This window comes from Pseudonaja textilis, chromosome 10 (assembly GCF_049901715.1).
Source record: "Pseudonaja textilis isolate UNSWEBS1 chromosome 10, rPseTex1.2, whole genome shotgun sequence".
NCBI classification, from domain to species: domain Eukaryota; kingdom Metazoa; phylum Chordata; class Lepidosauria; order Squamata; family Elapidae; genus Pseudonaja; species Pseudonaja textilis.
The window spans coordinates 24074145-24097178 of NC_141999.1; the positions used below are offsets into that span (position 1 = coordinate 24074145).

The 23034-nt window shown below is 48.2% G+C and overlaps 2 protein-coding genes across 3 annotated transcripts; one reads left to right on the plus strand and one right to left on the minus strand.

Moving 5' to 3' along the window:
* Positions 1-263: 263 nt before the first annotated feature.
* Positions 264-11691, minus strand: SIRT2 (sirtuin 2). 2 transcript variants are annotated; one of them, XM_087940199.1, is made up of 16 exons: positions 11604-11691; positions 11471-11513; positions 9469-9512; positions 8373-8489; positions 7885-7926; positions 7296-7402; positions 7132-7188; positions 5730-5798; positions 5073-5202; positions 4528-4587; positions 4364-4419; positions 3241-3317; positions 3091-3142; positions 2581-2648; positions 1647-1713; positions 264-1498 (listed from the first exon to the last, which is right to left on the minus strand). In XM_087940199.1, the coding sequence occupies exons 1-16, from the start codon at positions 11617-11619 to the stop codon at positions 1337-1339; spliced, it is 1167 nt and encodes a 388-aa protein (XP_087796325.1). In that variant the 5' UTR covers positions 11620-11691; the 3' UTR covers positions 264-1336. The 2 variants fall into 2 exon arrangements, with proteins under 2 accessions (XP_087796325.1, XP_026571115.1); XM_026715330.2 differs by having other exon boundaries at positions 9469-9514; positions 11464-11513.
* Positions 11692-12137: 446 nt separating this feature from the next.
* NFKBIB (NFKB inhibitor beta) lies at positions 12138-21289 on the plus strand. Its single transcript, XM_026715332.2, has 6 exons — positions 12138-12750; positions 13471-13576; positions 14059-14287; positions 16184-16272; positions 17448-17681; positions 19166-21289. Exons 1-6 carry the CDS (start codon positions 12374-12376, stop codon positions 19202-19204), a joined length of 1074 nt encoding a protein of 357 aa, XP_026571117.2. The 5' UTR covers positions 12138-12373; the 3' UTR covers positions 19205-21289.
* Positions 21290-23034: the final 1745 nt, after the last annotated feature.

Sequence of the window (23034 nt, forward strand, 5' to 3'; positions counted from 1 at the left end):
ATCCCCAGAAAACTGATGGGAAAGTTAATAGCTGCCTCTCAGTGCAGAAATCAAGAGAACGCGTACGGATTGCATCCATATTAAACTTTGTAAAAGCAAGTTTCGCTTTGTGTCCACGAGAGGGCACCAACATCCAACCCCCTGAATTACCACCTGTTTTGCTCATCTGGACTACTACAAGAACCGCTAAATGTTAGCTACACCAATTACACCCAGTCTTCTTCAAATAAACACAGGAACACAGAAAAAACAACAACAACATATTATCTTGTGGTATCAAGCTGATTATATTTAATTGTCACTGATGACAGCTTTATGGAAATGACAGAAACAAAAGCATCATAGGTAGTTCGAAACTGCTACCCTGCATAAATCAACTGTTTAACACTTCAAACTATGCTTCTTCAAAAGTGCCTTCCTTGGTTAGCTCAAGGAAAGAAAGAAGGGAGAGAAGGGGAAGAAAGGAAAGAAGGAAGAGGGGAAAGAGAGAGAGAGAGAGAGAAAGAGAGAAAGAAAGAAAGAAAGAAAGAAAGAAAGAAAGAGAGAGAGAGAGAGAGAGAGAGAGAGAGAAAGAAAGAAAGAAAGAAAGAAAGAAAGAAAGAAAGAAAGAAAGAAAGAAAGAAAGAAAGAAAGAAAGAAAAAGGCTAGATAGAAGTTAAGATCAGGTCTCATTTTGTCTTGTTTTTCCTCTAAGACAATTAGAACAAATTTATGAAGTTAACTGGATATTAATCGAATTCACCCTCCCAGCAAGGCTCTAAAGCAAGTGTGTCCAATCTTGGCCACTTTAAGAGCTATTGCTTGCTTGCTGCTGGGGAATTCTGGGAGTTGAAGTCCACAAGTTTTAAAGTTGCCAAGTTGGGCATCCCTGTTCTAAAGAAATCTTCCAGAAATACTACTCCTGCTAAATTAAAACTTCAATTCAATCATAATTTCAGTTGTTAGTGGCGTCAATCAGGCCCAAAGTCCCCAGAGATGACTTAAATGGGATGAGACCTATTTTGGATTACACCTTTGCATTGAACTCTATAAACCTCCCCTCAAATTTTTGGCACCAGACGGCTAAGCTAAGTCCCTTTGCTTAGTTTACTTGTTTAAATTACATCCTGCCTTTTCTCCAGCAGCACAAAGGGACTCACAGAAGAATCTTCTTTTCATTTATCCTCCCCAAAGCAGTTTGGGGGTGACAGGGACTTGCCCCAAATTAGGTAGAGAACACCCCGCCAGCTCGCCTTAAGGAAATGAAGACAGAAGGCCCCAAGCATCCCCTGTTCGTGTCGAGGTGGGTTTTTTTAATAATCAGAAAAATAGCGTTCCTCGATCTTTTCTAATCTCTTCATTTTTCTTTCTTTGCAGCTGGCTTTTCTTTCTCCGAAGACAGGTTCTGTTCTTGCTTCTTGGCTGGTTGCTGACCAGCGCCTGCCCCGACACCCGCAGTCTGTCCAGATTGGGCGTCAATGACAGCGTGTTCCTTTTTCACCAGTTCCTGCAGCTCTTTCTAAGGGGGAGAGAAGAGAAATCCACGTAAGGAACCAAAGTTGGCAAACCACCCCGCTTCCCAGTAAAGGCCCCAGAGGGAGCCAAAGAGAATCCCATTCATTTTTATATCTGGGCTCTTCTCAGTGGTTTTGAACTGGGAGAGATACCTTCCATCCCAACAGCTCTGCTAAAGCCAGGCAGCCCTCATCACAGTCTCCCAGCCATGCGACGTCCCTGAAAAATTAAGTGGAGTGGAAAAAAACCCCCGCCCCAAAAAGAATGGTAAATAAAGGAACTCCAGTTTATTGGGTTTTATACAGAGCTGACAAAGCATTCCAAGACAGATAGCAATAGCATTTAAAATTATATACCACTTTATAGTGCTTTACAGCCCTCTCTAAGCGGTTTACAGAGTCAGCCTCTTGCCCCCAACAATCTGGCCCCTCATTTTATCCCCCTTGGGAGGACAGAAGGCTGAGTCAACCTTGAGCCTGGTGGGATTTGAACTGCCAAATTTCAGGCAGCCAATAGTCAGCAGAAGTGGCCTGCAATACAGCACTCTAACCACTGCATCACAGAGGCCTCTTTTCTTCCAGCAATCTTTACAACTACCTTGTAGTCGGGTGGATCTCCCTAGCAGGACCATCTCCGTAAAACATCTCTGGGCTATGAAGACCAAGAGTGTCCCCAAAGGTGCTTTTTCCCCCCCAAGAGCTGAAAAAGCTTCTTGGATGAGAAGTGAAACCTCTTCAAAGAAAAACAAGAAAGCCCAATTGCCTCTTGGGAAAAAAAAAGAGCACCTTTGGGACAACCATGACTTGGATGACTGAGAATCTCCATAGACAGGACCAGGACAAGCCTCCCTAAAGCCACCAGGGGAACTCAGCACATGGACCACAAAGCTGCATTAGATACACCAGGGGAACTGAGCATGTCAGAATTATTGGCTTAAACTTTGTTTTATTAACTCCTAAGTGAAGTCTCTTACCCAAGACTACTGCTTGGCACCAAAGCACTGAACAACACCCTACCTCTCATGGGTTAACCCTTAAGTTCTCAGCATCCACCCTGCCGCAATCCTGCACCCCAAACTGAACTTGCCTGTATGCCTTCTCCGAATCAAAATCCATCCCGCAGCCTAAGCCCATCAGGGACATGAAAGGATCACTCTGAAATGAGACAACAAATGTAAAAATATCCTCTTGGAGGACTCCAAAACGGTGACAATTTTAAGGTGGAAGATCGGCAGAGAACTATCATGATATAAGCTGGCTCGGGAATTCTGCAAGTTGAATTCCCACAGGTCATAACATTGAAATAATTTTAGGGTAGAGAGTCGGGAAGATGACTTGGTTGGGGATAGGCAGGAGATGTTGCCTGGGCTAAAAAGCCTATTTTTAAAAGGCCAGAGCAACAGGATAGCATTCAGAAGCCACTCAAGCCAATGCCTTCTTGATTCTCAGAGGTATAAGAAGCATGTCAGCTCAGGAATTCTGGGAGCTGAAATCCACAGCCTGAAAAGCTGCCGTAGCTGCCCACACCCTGGCTCTATTCCCAGGAGCTTCCACTCTGTGGCAGACCAAAGAAAGCAGGTGGCAAACCTAACCTCACCTCTCCAGTCTTCTCCTTATTGATCAGAAGCCGTGGGGTGTTTGTGGGCACCCTGGAAGAAACAGAGACGAGCGACCCTTTAGCGACGGTTCCTGCAGCGTCTTGGATCAGAAAAGCCAGCCCTCCCTTACACAGCCCAGGGTCACTGACCTGCTGACCAGAGAGGCGAAAGGCTGGACCTGAAGGGAGGTACCCATGATAATAAGCATGTCCGCGTTCTGGAAATCCTGCAAGCAGAGGGTGAGTGTGAAGGATGGCGGGCACCTGAAGAGCTGTGTCCCAGTTTCTAACCTGGTTTCAAACACTCCGGTCTCTGAAGTCGTGCTATCTGGAAATGTTCCTTTGACCTTGCATTTATTCAGGCCTAGACAGACTTTGCAGCCCCATGTTATTACGGTCATGACAGACCCCTGCAGTGTTAAGGCTCTTGGTTGTAAGACTACTTCAACAGAGAGGAAAGCTCTAGGTTCCTGCAGTGTGCAGATACAGGTGGTCCTCAACGTACGACCCGAATTCAGCCCCAAATTTATGCGGCCAAGGGAGAGATTTGTTAAGTGAGTTTTGCCCCTTTTTACTTTTCTAGCCGCATTTGTTAAGTGAATCACTGCAGCTGTTCGAATAGTAACACGGTTAAGCGAATCTTTGTTGGTCAGAAGGTTGCCAAAAGGGATCACATCACACACACACACACACACACCCGACAGTGCAACAGTCATAAATATGAACTGGTTGTCAGCATACGAATGTAAATCATGTGACCACGGGATGCTACAACGGTCAAATGTGTAAAAAATGGTCATATCACTTTTTTCAGTGCTGTAGTAACTTCAAATGGTCACTAAGCGAACTGTTGTAAGTCGAGGACGAGCCGTACAGGATTTCAAATGATTACATGCTGCATGTGGAGGGACCTCTGCCTATAACACTGAAGGTTAATGTGCTAATCTGCTTAGAGTGCAAGATCCAGCTAATGTTTGCCCGACGTTTTGTTCCTCTGGGAGAAAGATATGACTCCATGGAAGCTGAATGCTTTAAAAAAAAAAAACATCCTTTATCTCTATGCCGAAAACACGGCTCCTTTTGTGCCCTATTTTCATTCACCAGATTTCCTGACCAATTATGGATCACGTCTGACCAGTTAGCATACATTGCTAGCATCCTTTCGCCTGGGGAGATTTTAACTCCTTAAATAAGGATTCAGAAATCCTGGGAGACCTCCAACCTGGGGCTGCCAGCGTCCCGAGTCCAAAGGACCAACGGCTGAAGCACTTACCGACTGCATGAGAGAGAAGAAACGCGGAGGAAGATTCTCTCCAAAAAACACGATGTCTGAAGGAAGGAAAAGAAAGCAGAGCCTTTCAGGTTCCCTGAAACCTGACCGATAAGCACCAAGATCCCAGGACGTGGCTCTGAGGGATGACCGGGTCAGAGGCTCACCTGGCTTCACTACGCTCTGACATTTTTCACACCTGGGGGTGACAGATGCAAATATTTTTTCTGAAAGAAAAAAGAAGAGCAATGCACCTGAGCCAATTCCGTTTGCAGCTAATTCATGATTTGACATTAAGTGGCAGCGGTCCAGGTTCCTTGAGGGATTGTCTCACCCCACTGGGATTGGTCCGTACCACCTGTGCAGGCAGAGGAGGCACGCTGCCTCACCTCCAGTATCCCAGCTGGTGGGGTCCAGGAGGAGGGCCTTCTCTGTCGTTGCGCCTGACCTCTGGAACATCTGGCTTCCCCTCCCCCAGATGTGAGATGGGCCTCAACCCTCCTATCTTGCACACCAGAACAACTAGACCCAAGGAGAGTTTTTTCCCCCAACGCCATCGCTCTGCTAAACGAATAATTCCCTCAACACTGTTCAATTCTTTACAATAACAAGTTTATTCCAAAGGATTTTTTAAAATATTTTCTTTACCCCTCTGATCCCTTCCAGAGGGCCCCTGATAACGTCTTCCCTGCTTCCAATGCCTGACCCTCACCTTTCATCCACTCCAGGCTGTAGGAAGCCTTGCAAGTTGAGCTGATGCAATGGGAGGTATAAAAGGTGCCATGAGCTTCCACTAAGTGTTCGGCATCCAGACCGGCCACCCGCTCCAAGGTGTCGATGTTCTGGAAAGAAGGAAAGAAGTTTGAAATAAATCCAACCTCCGATGGCCGTCAATCAATCCTGGAGCTAAATCTGACTAGGAGTCTCCGAGAGGGGCTCAGACTGCTTCAAAGACTCTATGCAAGGCTATGCACAATGGTAATTGTAGTTCCAACGGCACCATCATGGTTATTGTTGGCCTCTATGAAGGAGGAGCTACTGAAAGATGGGAGCATGATATTAATAAATGATAAACAGGATGCTGGAACATTAACAGAGAAGAAAAGTTTCCCTTTGTCTTGAAGATATACCTAGGGAAAAGCCTGGCACTGAAAAGTTCCAGCTCTGCTATAAATCATCTTACTGGCTCACAGTCAAGACGACTCAGGCAAAATTCACTTGCTGCAATGCACCATTTCAAAGCAAGAAAACGCTAACGGCCCTTATTTATTTAGGAGGCAGGAATAATACAACAAAAGCTTTAACTTTTGTTTTAAAGCACCAGCCCCAAAGACCAGAAAGAGACCTAAAAGGAAAAGGACTTATTTACCTGAGTGTAGCAGCGTAGCAGCAGCCCTTTATCCTTCAAAAGGCGGATGAAGTAGTGACAGACTGTGGGCTGAAAAGGACCAGAGCCTTAAATGTCATATTTTCTTTTCACAAAGGAAACCAAAGGGGTAGTTTTTATTTATATGTTTATTCATTCATTCTGACACTTACGGGACTTATGGCAGTTAACAACATCATCACATTAAAACATCCATTGTAAATTAACAACAAAACATCCACGGCGGTTAAATGAAACAATAAACCACAGTAAATTAATCCATAATCAATGGACAACAGCACAAAAAACATCAGCTTCAGTTCATTAAAACCTGCAGAGGACACGGAGCAATCAACAAAAGAACTTGGTGTGTGGCATCTTCTGGAACAAAGCCGGAGAAGGGAACTTTCATTTCAACAGAGGGGCTGTTCAAAAAAGGAGGCCCCACTCCTAAAATGTTGTACCTATATACCTCAATCCAATTCATTTCACACAAGAGGGGCAGGGGTGGGATTCAAATTTTTTAACAACCGGTTCTGTGGGTGTGGCTTAGTTGGTGGGCATGGCCAATTCAACATCACTCACATCGAGACATGCCTCTCCTCGCCTGGCTTCTCATGGCTGTGGGGATGCTGCAACAGTCGTAAGTGTGAAAAAGGGTCATAAGTCACTTTTTTCAGTGCCATTGTAACTTTGAATGGTCCCTCTACACAAGCAAAGTACCAGCAAAGGAGGGGAAAAAAACTCCAGAGACGGTCCAGAGACAGGAAGTCTAGTCCTGCCAAGAATGTAATAAGGGTTAATGGAGAGGCAGTTTCTGTGAGCAACACCAGAATGTTTCCTTCCTGACTTCCTTACAGGATTAGGCCAGTAATTTCTTCTAACAACAAGTTCTCCGAACTGCTTAGAATGTTAACAACTGGTTTTAGTGAATACGTGCGAACTGGTAGAATCCCACCGCTGAAGAGGGGCATTGATAGTAGTCTCTCTGGGGACAATCTAATCAGTCGGGTTAATTCTAATTGAAGAATGCAGTTCTGCAGGTGTGCGTTTATTGTACGGGAATTGTATTGTAACCAGTTCTGATAAAGAAATGTCCCTCTTCCCCAAACACTAAAAATTGTTAAGAAAATTCAGAGGATGTAGTGCTGGTTCTACTTTAAAGCCTCTTAGCCCCTCACTTAAAATCTCTTAAGAACTGATTTTGAGCATCTCTCTAAACTAGAAGCAGACCAAAACAGAGGTGGACTTCAGATCCAGCTACTCAAGAGTGTGAAGGAGGCGCGGGGAGCACTTGTTAGGAACTCTTTCAGGCAGCCATTTCTTCTCCTAAGGCGACAAGATTGCTGCAGGATTGAGTTTAAATCCCTGCCCACCGCTCAGGAAATATGAAAAACTATCTGACCTTGAACTGCCCTGGGTAGAGCTCCCGAGCCAAGGCGAAGAATGGTTCTGGGTTTTGCTAAATGAAAACAGACATCAAAAATCAGTTATGCCAAAGAAAGCAAAGCACAAGAGAGCACCGTATTCAGCCCACGTAAATAGCAAGCGGGTAACTCAGCCTGGTACCTTGAAGTAGCCAATCTCAAAGATGGCTTCGGGATACGGTAGACTGTATTGCTGCAGATTGGCATATAGCCCCGTGCCAGGTGAGCGGAAATCGGGGATCCCCGCACCTGAGAGGCAGAAAGGGCAGATGCGGAGACCAAATGGATAGCTGGAAGCAGCTGAATAGAAAACTAACTAAGGATACATTCTAAGGATAGGGGCTCATTTATTCTGATGCTAGAGAGCACCAACACAGTTTGAGCTAAGAGGCAGATGCTGTACTTGAGGTTCCCAGATCCATTATTTCAAGCCCAGCTTAGAGCAAAGGGGAGAAATGATTCTGATTCGCCAGAGCGCTTCTTGTGAACGTTTTTTCTCTATTCTCCCAGAAAAAGAGTTTCCTTATTAAAAAAAATAATCTCTCTTGCAGGATAAGAGCACACCTTTTCAGATTGAGTAGGAAAAAAAAACTCCTTCTGACCCCTAACTATGTAAAGGCAGCTTCTAATTTTATCAACCAGCATCACATTCTGCTCCTACATTTGCACAAAACAAACAAACAAAAAAGAGACGTAAGACACGTGACCGGCAAAGCCACCGTGACACTTACTGGTTGAGATTCCTGCACCAACCATACAGATTATATTCTTGCCTGCAAGAGAAAGACGTTGCCTTTCAATATCAACCCCTGAATTCCACCATGCCACCCTCATACCCTGAACAGCATCAACTGCTTGACATGGGCATCCAACCATTGGAGCCTCAGCAACTGAGAAGCCGCAGAATTTTAGAGGCTGGGATTCAAATTCTTCTGCTAAGAGCCTGACTACTTTGGGTGGCCCTGGGAAAATAACTTTTGTCGACAGCAGTCCCTGTCGGTAAAAGTATCAGCGACCAAGGTAAGCGTGCAGAGATATACTGATAACAGCGTTTAACTACAACACAAAGAGGTGCCAAACCTCCCTCCTCCCTTTGATCTACACCACCACCTGCATCACAAGCTCTTCCCCTCCCCCCACACCTTTTTCATCCACTTCAGAGGCTGACAGAAAAAGGAAAAGAGCAAAATATTTCAGTCTCTAGAAAGAACTGGTTTACATTTCTCAGTGAGAATGAAGTTGGTCACGCCTTCCAGCGTCAGTTCCTCCAGCACCTTCTCGGGCTTCTCGCTGCCGAAGCCCAGAGTCCGGGAAAAGAGGTTTCGCAAAAATTCCACTGGTAAGAAAGAAAAAAAAAATCGCAACATTATAATTTGCCTTGAAGAGCTGAGATCTGTGCCGATAGAAGAGATAATCAGTGCACTAATGAAGTTACCTAAAGGTCTGCAAGGAAAACCACCAAGCTCAGAGGGCACCACGGACCCCCACAGTCCTCCACAAAGCCTACTCCCTTGTAGCACTGACGTTACCTAGTTGGGTCATAAAATGTCTGCAGGAAAATAACCAAACTCAAAAAGCGCCAGGGACCCCCCATGAGATCTCTGCATACTGTGCTAAACTCTTACCTGGAGAAAAATCTACCTGCGGCTCAAAGGCTGGCTATTCTACGCTTTATATATAAAAAAAATTGCTAATGTCTTCAAACAGTGTTTCTCAACCTTGGTATCTTTCAGCCGGATGGACTTCAAGTCCCAGAATTCCCCGGTCAGCCATAGGGAATCTAGTTTGAGGCTTTTCTAGTTTGTTTTGCCTCACTCCAAGAAGATTGTTAAAAAAGCAAAAAAACAAGATCCCCCTCGTTTCAGAGAAGTGTAACTCTGAAAGGGAAGACGCACTGTTGTTGTAGGAACTCGTTTCCTCTATTCTATTCTTATTTTTGATAAATAAATTCTGATTTACGTGCTCCACTGGAGATTTGCTCACCTTGTCATGAGGCAGCTGACACAAAGTACAAGCTCACTAATAAATGGACATGTTACTGTTGCCCAGAGAAAGAAGTCATGTGTCTTTGCTCAATGGATTAAGGCCAGCCTTACTTTATTCCAGGCCAAAGAATGTAATTATAATGCTTGATTACATAGCTACCATGTACAGCAAATATTCTTATCCTGGGTTTCACAATTCAGGGGGTTCTATGGCTAGAAATCATTTTTCATTAACTATAGGAAGACAGTTTGGAGATATCGGGAGAGCCTCAATTTATACATTCACAATATTTAAAGTAAAACATGAGCTCCCACTGGATAGTTGCTTACTTTCTGTCTGGCCAGAAGCTCCTCCTTCCTCATCAGAATCTGAACTCTATAGAAAGAAAGAAAGGAGGGATGTCATTTCTTAGAATTCCTTAACATTAACTGAATTTATTGTTAATATTAAGTCAGGCCAATCTTGTCTGGCCTCAACTTGAGCAGGGTTAAGGCCTGTTAAGCACACTCCGCCCCCCCAAAAAAACTGTGAAATTCCAGAATGTCCCAAACCTATCCTTTCCTAAAAATGTATTTTTCAGTGGCTCCGGCACTTTTTCCAGAGCTAAGGGTGCTTTCTGGCCTCAAACTCAGAAAGGCTCTAGCCCCAGTATGGATCAATGTTTCACCATCGGCATTTCTGGAGAAAAGATATAAGGGCATTTCATTTGAATTTAAACCTGTGCCCAGAGAAGAATGAGCCTCTGAAATGGCAAGAGATATCCTTTTATACGAGTGCTTCTCAACCTGGATAGCTTGAAGATACGTGGACTTCAACTCCCAGATTTCTGCTGGCTGGGGAATTGTGGGAGTTGATGTCCATAGGTTTTCAAGCTGCCCAGTGTTAAGAAACACCATTTTATACTGTCTATTCCACATTAAATCCAATTCCCCGGTGATTCTGATCAGTTGTATTTACAATCATCAACTTTCTTCTCAAGTGTGGCTAAATTTTGTCACTTGTTTGTAACATATGCAATAGTTTGAATGACAAGCTTGATTAACTGCACAACTGATGCAAGTGTTAATGTAATTCTGACTTATTTGTATTATTTATGCATTATTTAGATCTTGATGTGTTTACTTAATGACATATGTAATCAGTGTACGACCACAACTGGGACCATAACTCCCATCGCTAAATAAGACAGTTGTTAAGTGAGACCCGCCTGACTTTATGACCTCTTTTGCAGCAGCCCTCAAACACAATCATTGCAGTCGTTAAGCGAATCCAGCTTTCCCCATTGACTCTGCTTGGCAAATTTTGATCACGTGAGTGTGGAGATGCCGTGACCGTCGTAAACCTAAGGACAGGTTGTTAAGTCCCTTTTTCCAGTGTCATCACTTCAAGCAGGCACTTAATGGTGGCAGATTTGTGTATGTCATGTATTTTTAGGACCAGCTGTAATAAAAGATCTACAGGTCGTCCCTGACTTACAACTGTTCGCTCAGTGTGACCGTTCCAAGAACAGTAACCTGTGACTGTTTTTCATTCTTACGACCGTTGCAGCATCATTATGGTCACGTGATCAAAACTGGCCACTTGGCAACTGACTCATATTTATGACGGTTGTAGTGTCCCAAGGTTACGTGAGCCCCCTTCTTTTGGACATGGCTCCAAGCAAAACTTAACAGGGAAGCAGGATTCACTTCACAACCCTGTTACTCACTTAACAACCGCGGCACCAATGGTTGTAAAAACGGGAGCCAAATTCCATCAACAAAGGAATCAATCAGGAATCCAGCTGGAAGGGGCCTTAGAGGTCTTCTAGTCCAGCCCCCAGCTCAAGCAGGGAGACCCTATTTGCCATTTCAACGTTTCACTTAGCAGCAAAAATGTGGGGTTCACTTGTGGCCGTAAGTCGAGGAGACGGGATCCCCAGGTACCCAAACCATACCAGATTTTAAAAGGATGGATTCCCCCCACGATATTATTATTTATATATTTTGTTTTATTTTGGAAAATTCCTAAGGGAGGATGGGGAAAATTGGCATAGCAGCAGGATTTTCCTCAGAGGGTTTTCTCCCCCCTCACCTGACTCCCATCCAGCTGAGGCGGGGATGATGGGCTTGGAAGTCCAACCCCCCCCCCCCCCCCCCGAAATGATATTTTAAGAGTCCTTATTCTGGGCCTCGAGCCCGGGGAGCTCTACCGGTTGGATTTCCGCCTGATGGACATCGCTCCGGGCGCCCCCTTCCCCTCTGTGGGGGCACAGCCGCCTCGAGAGAAGGCCCTGGGGGGGATTTGGAGCGACGCCCCCCCAATTTCGCCCCCTAAATCCTCACCGAGGACTTCGAGGCCTTTTCGGCGCCTTGTTCGGGACTGGCGGCAGCGCCTGTGACAAGGGAAACAGAAGGAAGAAGGGGAGACTGGGCAGGAGCCCCGGGCTCCCTCAGCCCACCGGTTCCCTCAGGGGCACCGTTACCTTCCCGGCTTGCCATGGAAGGTCGCGTCGCCGCTCCGCCGAGAATCCAAACAGACCGTTGCTCCCTGAGAGGAAAACTACAAGTCCCGAAAAGCCCCGCGGGCGAGCAGCCAATAGCCGACCAGCTTTACAAACAAACAACCTATGGCGTCACCGATGGGCGAGACCGTTTTGGGCTCGCCGAACCACGGCTAGGGACGAGGGGGCGGGGAAAGAGAAATTGCAAATAACTCCCATCTCCCTTCAGGCTTTGCGCTAAGTTGGGGGCGACGTCGATGAAGCGTGAAACCGTCCTTCCAAATTAGGGCCGCCTCAAAGCCAAAAAAAATTAGACGGAGGCGAATATAAACGAATAGTAACGTAAACGAGAGGACGTTCTAAAGGGAAACACCAAAACGTGAAAAAAACGCCAATGTTATCCAAAAGTCTTTACTCGCAGGACTCCACTTCCCATCATACCTCGAGAAAAAATATATGGAGCCGCCGTCTTGTTTTCTAAAGCGCAGGCGCAGAGGGAGGGGAGGAGAGAGAGAGAAAAAAAAAAGAACGACGGCCAGGAGCGTCACTACAACTCCCGGCATGCCTCTCTTCGCCTGATAAGACGCTCACCCCGGGGAATCCCCAGGCCGCTGAAATTCCCCTTCATGGCATCCTCGGCCGGGCCGGCTGCTTGAGTTTCTCGGTCCCCCGCCGGCGGATTTTGGGGGCCCGGCCTCCGCGATGGCCCCTCTGCCCGTAGTGAGGGCTCCTCTGTAGGCCCGTCCCGAGCCATGGCCTTCGTCCAGGGACAGCCCGGCCAGGGCGGCCCCCGAGAGCCCAAGAGGCTGGAGGCAGGGGGCGAGGAATGGTGCGACAGCGGCCTGGGCTCGCTCAGCGAAGGGCAGCTGGTCCAGCTCCAGGAGGATGGAGGCCTGGGGGTCCCTGAGGGGGTCCCTGGGGGCTGCCCTTTGACCTCTGACCCCAGAGCCCCCCAGAAGTCCCTGGAAGTGGAGGAGGAGGAGGAGGGGCGCCTGGACTCGGCCCTGGGGGGCGACGAGGAGGTGGGAGACCTGGTGGAAGGAGTGGGGGGCGTCCACCTCCAGAGCCAGGTGGGCCCCGAGGCTTGGCTGCGCCACGTCTTGGGCTTCGTCACGGAGGATGGAGACACGTAGGTAGCCCAGGTTCTTTGCGGGTGGGGGGGGGCGAACTTGGGGTCCCTGGGGAAGGGGGGCACACGACATTGAAAATTGGGGAGGGTGGGAGAGCCTCACCTGATGACCTGCTTAAGGACCGCACAACATAACCGTAATTCCGGGGCTCGATGGCGAGGCTAAGTCGAGGATGTAACTACCTCTACAGGTAAATCCTCGGCTTAACAACCGCCGCCCAGCGCACCCTCTTTTTTCACGACCTGTCTCACCTGGAGTTTTTAACCCTGGCAATCCGTAGCCTTTAACTGTATAGAATGCGAAGGAGGTGTTTGTTTTGTGCTTTTATTTTGATACTTATCATGTACGCCGAAGGGGGCACTTAATTTCATTGTGCGAGGGGCAATGACGATAAACTAAACTAAAATTAAGTTGGTAAGGGAATCTGGTGTCCCCGTTGAGGTTGGCTTTAAGGGAGGTCGCAAAAGGGGATCGCGTGTAACCTGGGATGCTGAGACTGTCGTATATATGAATCGGTTGCTAAGCATCTGAATTTTGACTGTGGGGAGGCTGCAGAGGTTAGAACTGTGCGGGGAAAAGTCACTTTTTTCAGTGCCATTTTAAGTCGGATCAGTCATGAAATGGTTGTAAGTCGAGAACTATCTATACTGCAGAAAAGTTTTTTCCACTTGTGAGTTTGGCACTTTTTAAACCATGTTTGCTCTTTCCTCTCATTCCAGAGCTCTTCACCTGGCGGTGATCCATGAACATGAAGCTTTCCTGGATTCTATTCTGCAGTACACCCACGGAACCGATTACCTGGATATTCAGAATGATCTTGGCCAGGTGAGACCGCAGGGTACTTGCCTTCGCTTCCGGCAGTCCCCAAATTTATAAGTCGCAATAAGACGACTTGTTTGGGGCAGACCTGAGGACAGAATTTGCGCTGGTTAAATTTTAAAAGATGAAAGCTGAGAACAAATAAAACAATGAGATCGGAAGCCTTCTAGGCCTGGTGTCAACAGTCTTGCTAAACAAATAATAGTTTGGGTGTTCTCTTACACAAACAAGGGTGTCCAACCGTGGCAACTTGAACGCTTGTGGACTTCAATGCTCAGAATTTGCCAGTCAGCATGAAATTTAAAAAAAAAGTCTTGTTTGGACTTCAATTCCCAGAAATTCTGGCTGGGGGAAATTCTGGGAGTTGAAGTCCACAAGTCTTAAAGTTGTCAAGGTTGGACATGCTTGTTATAAGAGAACACCAAAACTTAAGTGTGAAAAACACACCGGACGCTTTTCACCTTTCCTTCACTTTCCCGCACTTTTAGACTGCACTTCACATCGCTGTCATCCTCGGGGCATCCGGCTTTGTTGGCAAACTGGTGTCGGCAGGAGCCGGGCTGGGCGTCCAAGAGAAAGGAGGCCATACGGCCCTGCACTTGGCGTGCCGAGAAGGGTGGCGGGATTGTGCCGAACAGCTGCTGGCGCCGCTCACCGTCCAAAGGCCCTGTCAGCGCAACCGTTTCCAGGCCCAACTGGACTGCACCAATTATGATGGTAAGCAGCGTCCATGAAATAGATAGAACTAGGGGTCAAGGGTGGGATTCAATTTTTTTAACAACCGGTTCTGTGGGCGTGGCTTAGGTGGTGGGCGTGGCTTGGTGGTCATGTGACTGGGTGGGCGTGGCTTGGTGCTCATGTTATTGGCTGGGCGTAGCCAACTCAATATCACTCACATCGAGGCACGCCTCTCCTCGCCTGGTCTCTTGTGACTGTGGGGATGCTGCAACAGTCGTAAGTGTGAGAAATGGTCATAAGTCATTATTTTCAGTGCTATTGTAACTTTAATGGTCACTCCACACAAGCAAAGGACCAGCAAAGGAGGGGAAAAAAGCTCTAGAGAAGTTCCTGAGACAGGAAGTCTAGTCCTGCCAAGAATGAAATAAGGGCTAACAAAGAGGGAATTTTTGTAAGCAACACCAGAATGTTTCCTTCCTGCCTTCCTTACAGGATTGGCCCAGTAATTTCTTCTAACAACCAGTTCTCTGAACTGCTTAGAATGTTAACAACCAGTTCTAGCGAATAGGTGCGAACTGGTAGAATCCCACCCCTGCTAGGGGTGGGCTGCTGGGGGTTCGGGAGATCCCCTAGCTAAGATTCTGTGCAATTCAGAGAACCCCCCCAAATCCCACTCCTGGCTGGCTTTGCTCACCCCTCCCCTCCCAGGAGCCCGTTTTGGATGCAGGTATGGGCAGAGCGCACATACAGGCTCAGGGAGGGCGAAAAATGGGCCTCCCAGAAGTTTGGGAAGGCCAGAAATGGGCCCGTTTCCAGCTTCCAGAGAGCCTCCGGAGCCTGGGGAGGCCCTTTTTGCCCTCCTGGAGTCTCGAGGAAAGCCTCAGGAGCCCGGGGCAGGCAACCCCTCCGCCCCCATGGTGCAGGTGGCCGACGAGGCCACGCCCATCGTGGCCACGCCCACCCAGCAACTGGGCAGAGAACCCCTTGCTAAAATTTTTGAAGCCCACTCCTGGATAGAACTCTCCTCATTGAAGCCTGTTGTAAACAGGGAGAGAAAACCGTGAGCACAAGTTTCTAGTCCTCATGGCTGGGGGAAGTTCAGAAAATCACTGGCATGCCTCCAAAATTCACACAGTTTAGCTATCCGTTGATGAGTGGGTGGGCTTGTAACCTCGTCTCTGTTGTTGGTTTATTTTGTACTTAATAACGTTATGTACTTATTTTGACTTCTAACTGGAGAGCCTGATTGATGACTCCGGGCTACGGATGTGTCCCATTGGAAGATATGAATTACGATACACCCAGACAGGTGGGGGGTGAACCAGGGTCAAGGGTGACAGTGAATGATGTATCTCAAAGTTGGCTACACCCAGGCAGTGCCGGACATGTTAACTCCCAATAAATCCTTTTGAAGTTTTGGAAATTTGGCTCGAGACTTGTGATTTAATTGGGGTCACTGCCAGAACCCTGACACAGCATATTAAAATATATATTGAAATATAAAGCACCAGAACGGTGAATTACTTTAAAAATGCACCATACAAATGATGCATAAAATTATGTCCTGTTGTGGTCCAGTAATAAGAAGTTTTAGGGTTAACAAAATGTACGTCTCTTACTTCCCCCGTTAGATTGTGATTTTTGATCTCTTTTTCAAAGCCAGGTGTTTACTTCTACTGTGGTTAAAATTTTACCTCCTTGCCGGCTTTGCATAGATTGCTCAAATTCTGGCAAGGGATCTGAACCGAATTGGAACAGATGTTATTTATTTTGTACGATGGGATTTCTTTTGAATTCCAGTGTGGCGGGTGAAGGTTTACAGGTCGCAGGGAACGACGGGTTGTTTTTCCACCCTGCAGCCTAAGTTGACCTCATAAAATTGTTTTGTTTTGCTGTTGTTGTTTTTTGGGGGTTTCCTCCAACACCCTCCTCCAGGTTACATCCCCCTGCATGTGGCCATTCTACGGAAAGATTTGGGCATGGTGAGCCTCTTAATCTCTGCAGGATCAGATCTCAACAAACCGGTTAGTTTTATGGAAAAAAAAAATCTCTGTGTCAATTTCATTCTGTTTTTAAAGGAAGCGATCCTCGATGTTCGGGTTAAACAGGCTGGGAATTCAAATAGAAAAGCGGGAGAGAAATCGGGTTAAAAAAAACAAAAAAAACAAATTATTACAGGTAATCCTCACCTTGTTGACTGTTAATGGAGCCTGCCCGTTATGGTCGTAAGTCACCGTGTTTGTAAAACAGGCGATCACGTGACTGACCCGATTGGATGACCTGTTTTGCAACGGGCATTAAGCAAATCAATGAATGGTGCGGTGGCCTCACAAGAGTGACTGAGTTCGATCCTTAGGTAGAGGCAGATATTTCCTCTGGGCACAATGAGAATAGCTTTGCTGAAACAAAACTCCACCCTGGCAACAGGAAGGGCATCTGGCCATTAAAACATACTCTGCTAGCTCCATTCAGTTTCCCAGACTCCACCCCGCAAGGGATGATGGAGTCATTAAATGAATATGATTAAGCAAATCAGCATGGTTATTAAGTGAATCCATGGACATTAAAACCCTTTGGGGGCGGTTTTTACCAAAAACCGGAAGTGAACACCGGGTTTTGTCAGAAATGTCGTAAAACACGGTCATGGGACTGCGGGATGCTGCCAGAGATCATAAACACAGGCCAGTTGCCCACCATATCAAATCTGATTATGTGACTACAGGGAATGGGTTGTCCATCAAAACGCGAGGACCAAGTCCTAAATATCTTCCGGGGTCTGTCATAACTTCATATGGTCGCTAAGCAACCTGTCATGAGTCGAGGACTGCCCCTGTTAAGTATAACTCCCTTTTGACCAGTGGAAGCTGACGTGGACGTCAGGTGAGGAGGTGGCCAGTTGAGTAGGGGAAGGAGTTGCCAGAAGCTGGGGGCGGCGTTAAAAGAGGCATGAGCTTAGAATCCCTGTGTAGCCACAAGGGGACTTAGCGCCTGTGCTGGGATTCTAGGCTGATCCCTCTTTCAACGCCGCCTCTGCTACATTGTTGTTGTGAAACTATTTCTCAACTAGGAGAGCTTGAAACTTATTTTAAATGCATGGCGCTAATTTGTTGCCTGAATATTTTCCCACTTCTTGTAACTGGAGCGTCCAAACGGGATTCGCATGGACGCCTTCAACTGACAAGCAGTTGTTGCCTTGCAGGAGCTAAGTTGTGGCCGGAGTCCTCTCCACCTCGCGGTGGAATCCCAGAGCCCCGAAGTAGTGGAGTGCCTCTTGCGCGCAGGAGCTGACACAGAGGCACGCATGTACGTGGGCTACACGCCCATGTACAGCGCCGTGCACCGTCCTGACCAAAAAATCCCGCAGCTCTTACGGGAATTCGGTTCCGAGGAGCCGGACTGGGATTCTGAGGAAAGTGTGGACAGTAACAGCGAGGTGAGTGCGATCGCAAGGGAGAGGCAAGCAGTGAGACAGGCCGCTTGGCACTCTGTGCGGGGGGGGGGGAAGGGGAGGGGAGTAAGTAAGAAGGAAGGAAGGAAGGAAGGAGTCAGAGGGAGGGAGGAAGGAGTCAGACAGGATGGGTGGAAGGAAGGAAGGAGTCGGAAGGAGGGAGGAAGGAGTCAGACAGGATGGGAGGAAGGAAGGAAGGAGTCGGAGGGAGGGAGGAAGGAGTCAGACAGGATGGGAGGAAGGAAGGAAGGAGTCAGATGAGGAAGGAAGGAGTCGGAGGAAGGAAGGAAGGAGTCAGACAGGATGGGTAGAAGGAAGAAAGGAGTCAGATGAGGAAGGAAGGAGTCGGAGGAAGGAAGGAAGGAGTCAGACAGGATGGGTAGAAGGAAGAAAGGAGTCAGATGAGGAAGGAAGGAGTCGGAGGAAGGAAGGAAGGAGTCAGACAGGATGGGTAGAAGGAAGAAAGGAGTCAGATGAGGAAGGAAGGAGTCGGAGGAAGGAAGGAAGGAGTCAGACAGGATGGGTAGAAGGAAGAAAGGAGTCAGATGAGGAAGGAAGGAGTCGGAGGAAGGAAGGAAGGAGTCAGACAGGATGGGTAGAAGGAAGAAAGGAGTCAGATGAGGAAGGAAGGAGTCGGAGGAAGGAAGGAAGGAGTCAGACAGGATGGGTAGAAGGAAGAAAGGAGTCAGATGAGGAAGGAAGGAGTCGGAGGAAGGAAGGAAGGAGTCAGACAGGATGGGTAGAAGGAAGAAAGGAGTCAGAGGAAGGAGGGAAGGAGTCAGACAGGATGGGTGGAAGGAAGGAGTCAGATGAGGAAGGAAGGAGTCGGAGGAAGGAAGGAGTCAGACAGGATGGGAGGAAGGAAGGAAGGAGTCGGAGGAAGGAAGGAAGGAGTCGGAGGAAGGAAGGAAGGAGTCAGACAGGATGGGAGGAAGGAAGGAGTCAGAGGGAGGAAGGAGTCAGAGGAAGGAAGGAAGGAGTCAGACAAGGAAGGAAGGAGTCGGAGGGAAGGAGGAAAGAGTCAGTTGAGGGGAGGAAGGAAGGAGTCAGACAGGCTGGAAGAAAGGAAGGAAGGAGTCGGAGGGAGGGAGGAAAGAGTCAGTCGAGCGGAGGAGGGAGGAAGGAAGGAGTCAGGCTGGAAGAAAGGAAGGAAGGAGTCGGAGGGAGGAAAGAAGGCATAAGGAGAAAGGAAGGAAGGAGTCAAGGCGGGGAAGGTGGGAGGAAGGAAGGAAGAAAAGAGGGAGGGAGGGAGGAATGACTGCATGCTAACACTTTCTACAAGAATCCAAACTGCTAACGCTCAAAGCAAATGGGTGGTAGCTCTAAGAGTCAGCAGAATTCAGCGGGGGGGGGCTGGACTCAGCTTTCTTGTGGGTGCAAAGGGACTCCAGACTGATGCTGCCTTTGACCCTTCCCCCTGGGCTCAGCCCTGCAGACGCCCAACAGCCCGTCTTTCTTTCTTTCCCCAGGAAGAATACGATGACATTGTGATTAATTGTGGCCACTAGAGGGGAGCCCAGGAGCCCTTTTGCCCCACGCCGGACTCCACGGAAAGTGCCCTCTGGTGGATTATCTGGCTAGGATAATCTCTGTAGCAACTGCATCTTCACTGTGAGCTAGATGTGAAAAATTTATTTATAAAGGCCGGGACGAAAGGGGAAGCGGTCTCACCCAGCCCGGAAGCCGCCTCCCCAGGTGGCCCCATTCCGATGCGTACCCTCCGTTTCTTCTGTCCTTCTTCCGGAATTGGATGTCTCCTTGTCTTTGATGTCTCCTTGTCTCTTGCCCGCCTTGATGTTTCAGAAATCAGTAGATTTGGGTTTGCGTTGTTATTAGCAAGTGGCTGGCGTGTGTCCTGAGCACAGCCTAGTTGTGAAAAGGCCTCGTCCATCTCTTTCTGGAGCACCCCTCCCCCCTGTTTCCCAGGAATGCTCATGGTCAGATTCGGGGGTGTCCCTCCCTTCTTAACGTTGGATCCCGGTCCGTGGATCTTGTTCTGGAGAGCTGGATGGTCTGGGGCTCTTGGGGTGGGTTCCCGCCTCTCGCGGTTTGGAGAGTTGGGAGAACTGCCAAGCGCCAACAGCCAGATCCACAGGTGAAGAGTTCAGTTAGCCACTTCCTTGCTGGTGCCTATCATACAGGAATCTGCCCAGATTGCCGGCTTGCACCCGGCTCAGAGAAAGTTCAACAGCATCCGAGAAGCTCCGACTTCGCCCTTTTGTGCCTCCAGAGAGATTCCAGACTAGTTTCCCGCTTGACTTCTCCCTCCTGGCTCAGCCAATGTCTTTCCAACCAGAATAAGGTCCCCCATCCTGGCACAAGGAAAGTTGTCCCCTGCGCGACTTGGTTTTCAACTCACCGTCACCCCCACCGGGCATGAGACGGTGGACCGGCTGGAATCCTAAATATCTGGGCCAATTTTTATCCAGGGCTTAGCAAAACACAACCTTTGCGGGGAGTCTCATAGCAGATTGGGGGGGTGGGGGGGACAGATCTCTTCCTAAATAAAAGAAGGATTTAAGTCTTTCTTTCCCTCCCCTGAGATTGTTAAGAAAGTGGGACTTAAACGCCCCGTTTGGACGAGCAGTAATTCGGTTAAGCCCCGAGGAAAGGGATGATCGCAGCTTACCTTGTCTGGAAGGGCAGAGTAATTGCTGCTCAGGCCAGGCCTCCTCCTGGGAAGCTCCTTGCTTAAATTCCAAGGGAAAGAAATCCTTTTCGGCCATATCTTGTCTGCTCTTCCCAGGCTGGCTTTATTTCTTTAATTCTTGGGAGTCCCCGGAAGCGTGGGCTGGCCTCTTCTCGTCTCTCCCCTTGTATCTTGAGGAGCCCCTGAAAAATCCCCCCCCACCCCCCAAAAAAGGAGACAGCGGGCGGCACCGCGGTGAAGGAAAAGAGAGTGCAAATTTGAGATGGTTAAGGTAGGTCTGGCACATGGCGTCCCCAAACCTTGGCCGGCTTTAAGACTGGCGGACTTCAACTCCCAGAATTCCCAGCCGGCCGTGTCTGTTTCTTTTTCGCCTCTCCCTCAAAGAGGAGAGATTGCAAGAGGAAGGGATTGTAAGAAAATAAGCTATGTTGGCTGGGGAATTCTGGGAGTTGAAGTCCCCCAGTCTTAAAGCTGGCCAAGTTTGGAGATCTCATAGACTAACAAGCTAGGATTCTATGGAAGAAGGCAGAATTGGAACCCAGAACCTGCTTGGAACTGGTGTTTAACAACAGCTGGGGGGGGGGCTTCCCCACTCCTTTTCTAGGGGCTGCCTCCTGAGCGAACCCCCCCCAGGAGTGTCTATTTAAAATATCCCTCCGTCCGTCCGTCTGCAACAAAAGACGAAAGAGTCGTGTTTGCTGTTTTTGAAGTCTGCTCCGCCTTGCCATGTTCCTCCTCCCCTCTTCCACGGAGGCTCCGTGTTTGGAAGTTCCACTGTGGTTTTCCTGTGAGTTGTTTAGATTTACATTTATGACTCGGTTCGGTCTCCGTCTCTGCTTTTTTTCCCCTCCTCCCCCCGCCCTTCCTCCTGCCTCTTCTCTGTGGATTGTATTCTGTAGGTCTTCCCGAGCAGAGAGATCATTAAAACCTTACGGATACGGTGCGTTGTTGTCGTTTTGTCTTCCTTTTCATTCCTGATGGCGCCAGCAACCCCTGCCTGAACGTTTAGCGGCGTCGGACTCGGATAGGAGGGCCCGCAAATCAAAATTCCCCCTCACCGATCCCACGGTGGCACAGTGGTGAAAGTGCGGTACTGCAGGCTATTTCTGCTGCCTGCCGGCTGCCTGCAATTTGCCAGTTCAGATCTCACCAGGCTCCAGGTTGACTCAACCTTCCGTCCTTCCGAGGGGGGTAAAATGAGGACCCAGATTGTTGTGGGCAAGAGGCTGACTCTGTAAACCAACCTTCCTTCCTCCCTCCCTCCCTCCCTCCCTTCCTTCCTGTTAGAATGCAGTATTGCAGGCTAACTCTGCCCACTGCCAAGTGTTCAATTCTCACCAGGCTCAAGGTTGACTCAGCCTTCCATCCTTCTGAGGTGGGTCAAATGAGGACCCAGGTTGTTGAGGGGAAATAGGCTGACTCTGTAAACTCCCTTCCTTCCTTCCTCCCACCCTCCCCGCCCTACTTCCTTCTGGTTAGAGTGCAGTATTGCAGGCTAACTCTGCCCACTGCCAGGAGTTTGATTCTCACCAGGCTCAAGGTTGACTCAGCCTCCTGTCCTTCTGAGGTGGGTCAAACGAGAACTCAGATTGTTGAAGGCAAGAGGCCGACTCTGTACAGTGCTTAGAGAGGGCAGCAAAGTCCTAGGAAACGGTGCATAATTCTAAGGGCTATTTTCAGATCCAAAGTAGAGTAAGTTGCCAATCTCGGTTGGTCTCCGGCCTCTTCTTTAAGGACGCCTGTCTTTGAGACTAAGATGTAAAATTTCCTCTGAACGTTTCAACTAGCATTCAACGCAGTTGTTGCCAGATTTTCGATAGCTGAAGTGTGTTTGTGTTTTATTTATCCCACCTTTATTATTTTAACAAATATGACAAACACGTCAACACGCATTCCTCTTATTTTACTCGCAATAACAGCCCTGGGAGGTGAGTGGGGCTGAGAGACGGTGATTGGCCCAAAGGCACCCAACTAGCTTTCATGCGTAAGGCGGAACTAGAACTCACCACCGTCACCTGATGATTGGCCTAAAGTCACCCAGCTGTCTTATATTTAAGGCCAGGGTAAAACTTGCCTGATGATTGGTCTAAAGTCACCCAACCGGCTTTCATTCTTTAAGGCTAGACTAGAACTCACCGTCTCCTGGTGATTGGCTCAAAGTCACCCAGTTGTCCTTCATGCTTAAGGCCAAACTAGAACTCACCGTCTCCTGGTGATTGGCTCAAAGTCACCCAGTTGTCCTTCATGCTTAAGGCCAAACTAGAACTCACCGTCTCCTGGTGATTGGCTCAAAGTCACCCAGTTGTCCTTCATGCTTAAGGCCAAACTAGAACTCATCGTCTCCTGGTGATTGGCTCAAAGTCACCCAGTTGTCCTTCATGCTTAAGGCCAAACTAGAACTCACCGTCTCCTGGTGATTGGCCTAAAGTCACCCAGCCAGCTTTCAAGCCTAAACTGGGGGCTAGAACTCACAATTTCCTGGCCATTGGTCCAAAGTCACCCAGCCAGCTTTCGTGCCTAAGGCAGAACTAGAACTCCTCTCTCCCACCTTCACCTTCCGGCACCTTCACCCCTAGACCAAAGTAGCTCTTCTGATGGGAGGCAGGGACGCATCCCTCCTAAGGTGTGTATAAAAGCAGAAGCCAAAAGCAAATCTGTCCTCCAAAATAAGCCGGAGGAAGAAAGCTG

Excerpts from the sequence above, each read along its gene's own strand:
- SIRT2 (XM_026715330.2), bottom strand. Across the intron at positions 4,588-5,072 it reads CAGCCTGGAGTGGATGAAAG|AAAAAATATTTGCATCTGTC; the intron begins GTGAGGGTCAGG and ends TTTTTCTTTCAG. Across the intron at positions 4,420-4,527 it reads TCAGAGCGTAGTGAAGCCAG|ACATCGTGTTTTTTGGAGAG; the intron begins GTGAGCCTCTGA and ends TCCTTCCTTCAG.
- NFKBIB (XM_026715332.2), top strand. The coding sequence starts at position 12,374 with ATGGCCTTCGTCCAGGGACAGCCCGGCCAGGGCGGCCCCCGAGAGCCC. Across the intron at positions 12,751-13,470 it reads GTCACGGAGGATGGAGACAC|AGCTCTTCACCTGGCGGTGA; the intron begins GTAGGTAGCCCA and ends CTCTCATTCCAG. Across the intron at positions 17,682-19,165 it reads GTGTGGACAGTAACAGCGAG|GAAGAATACGATGACATTGT; the intron begins GTGAGTGCGATC and ends TTCTTTCCCCAG.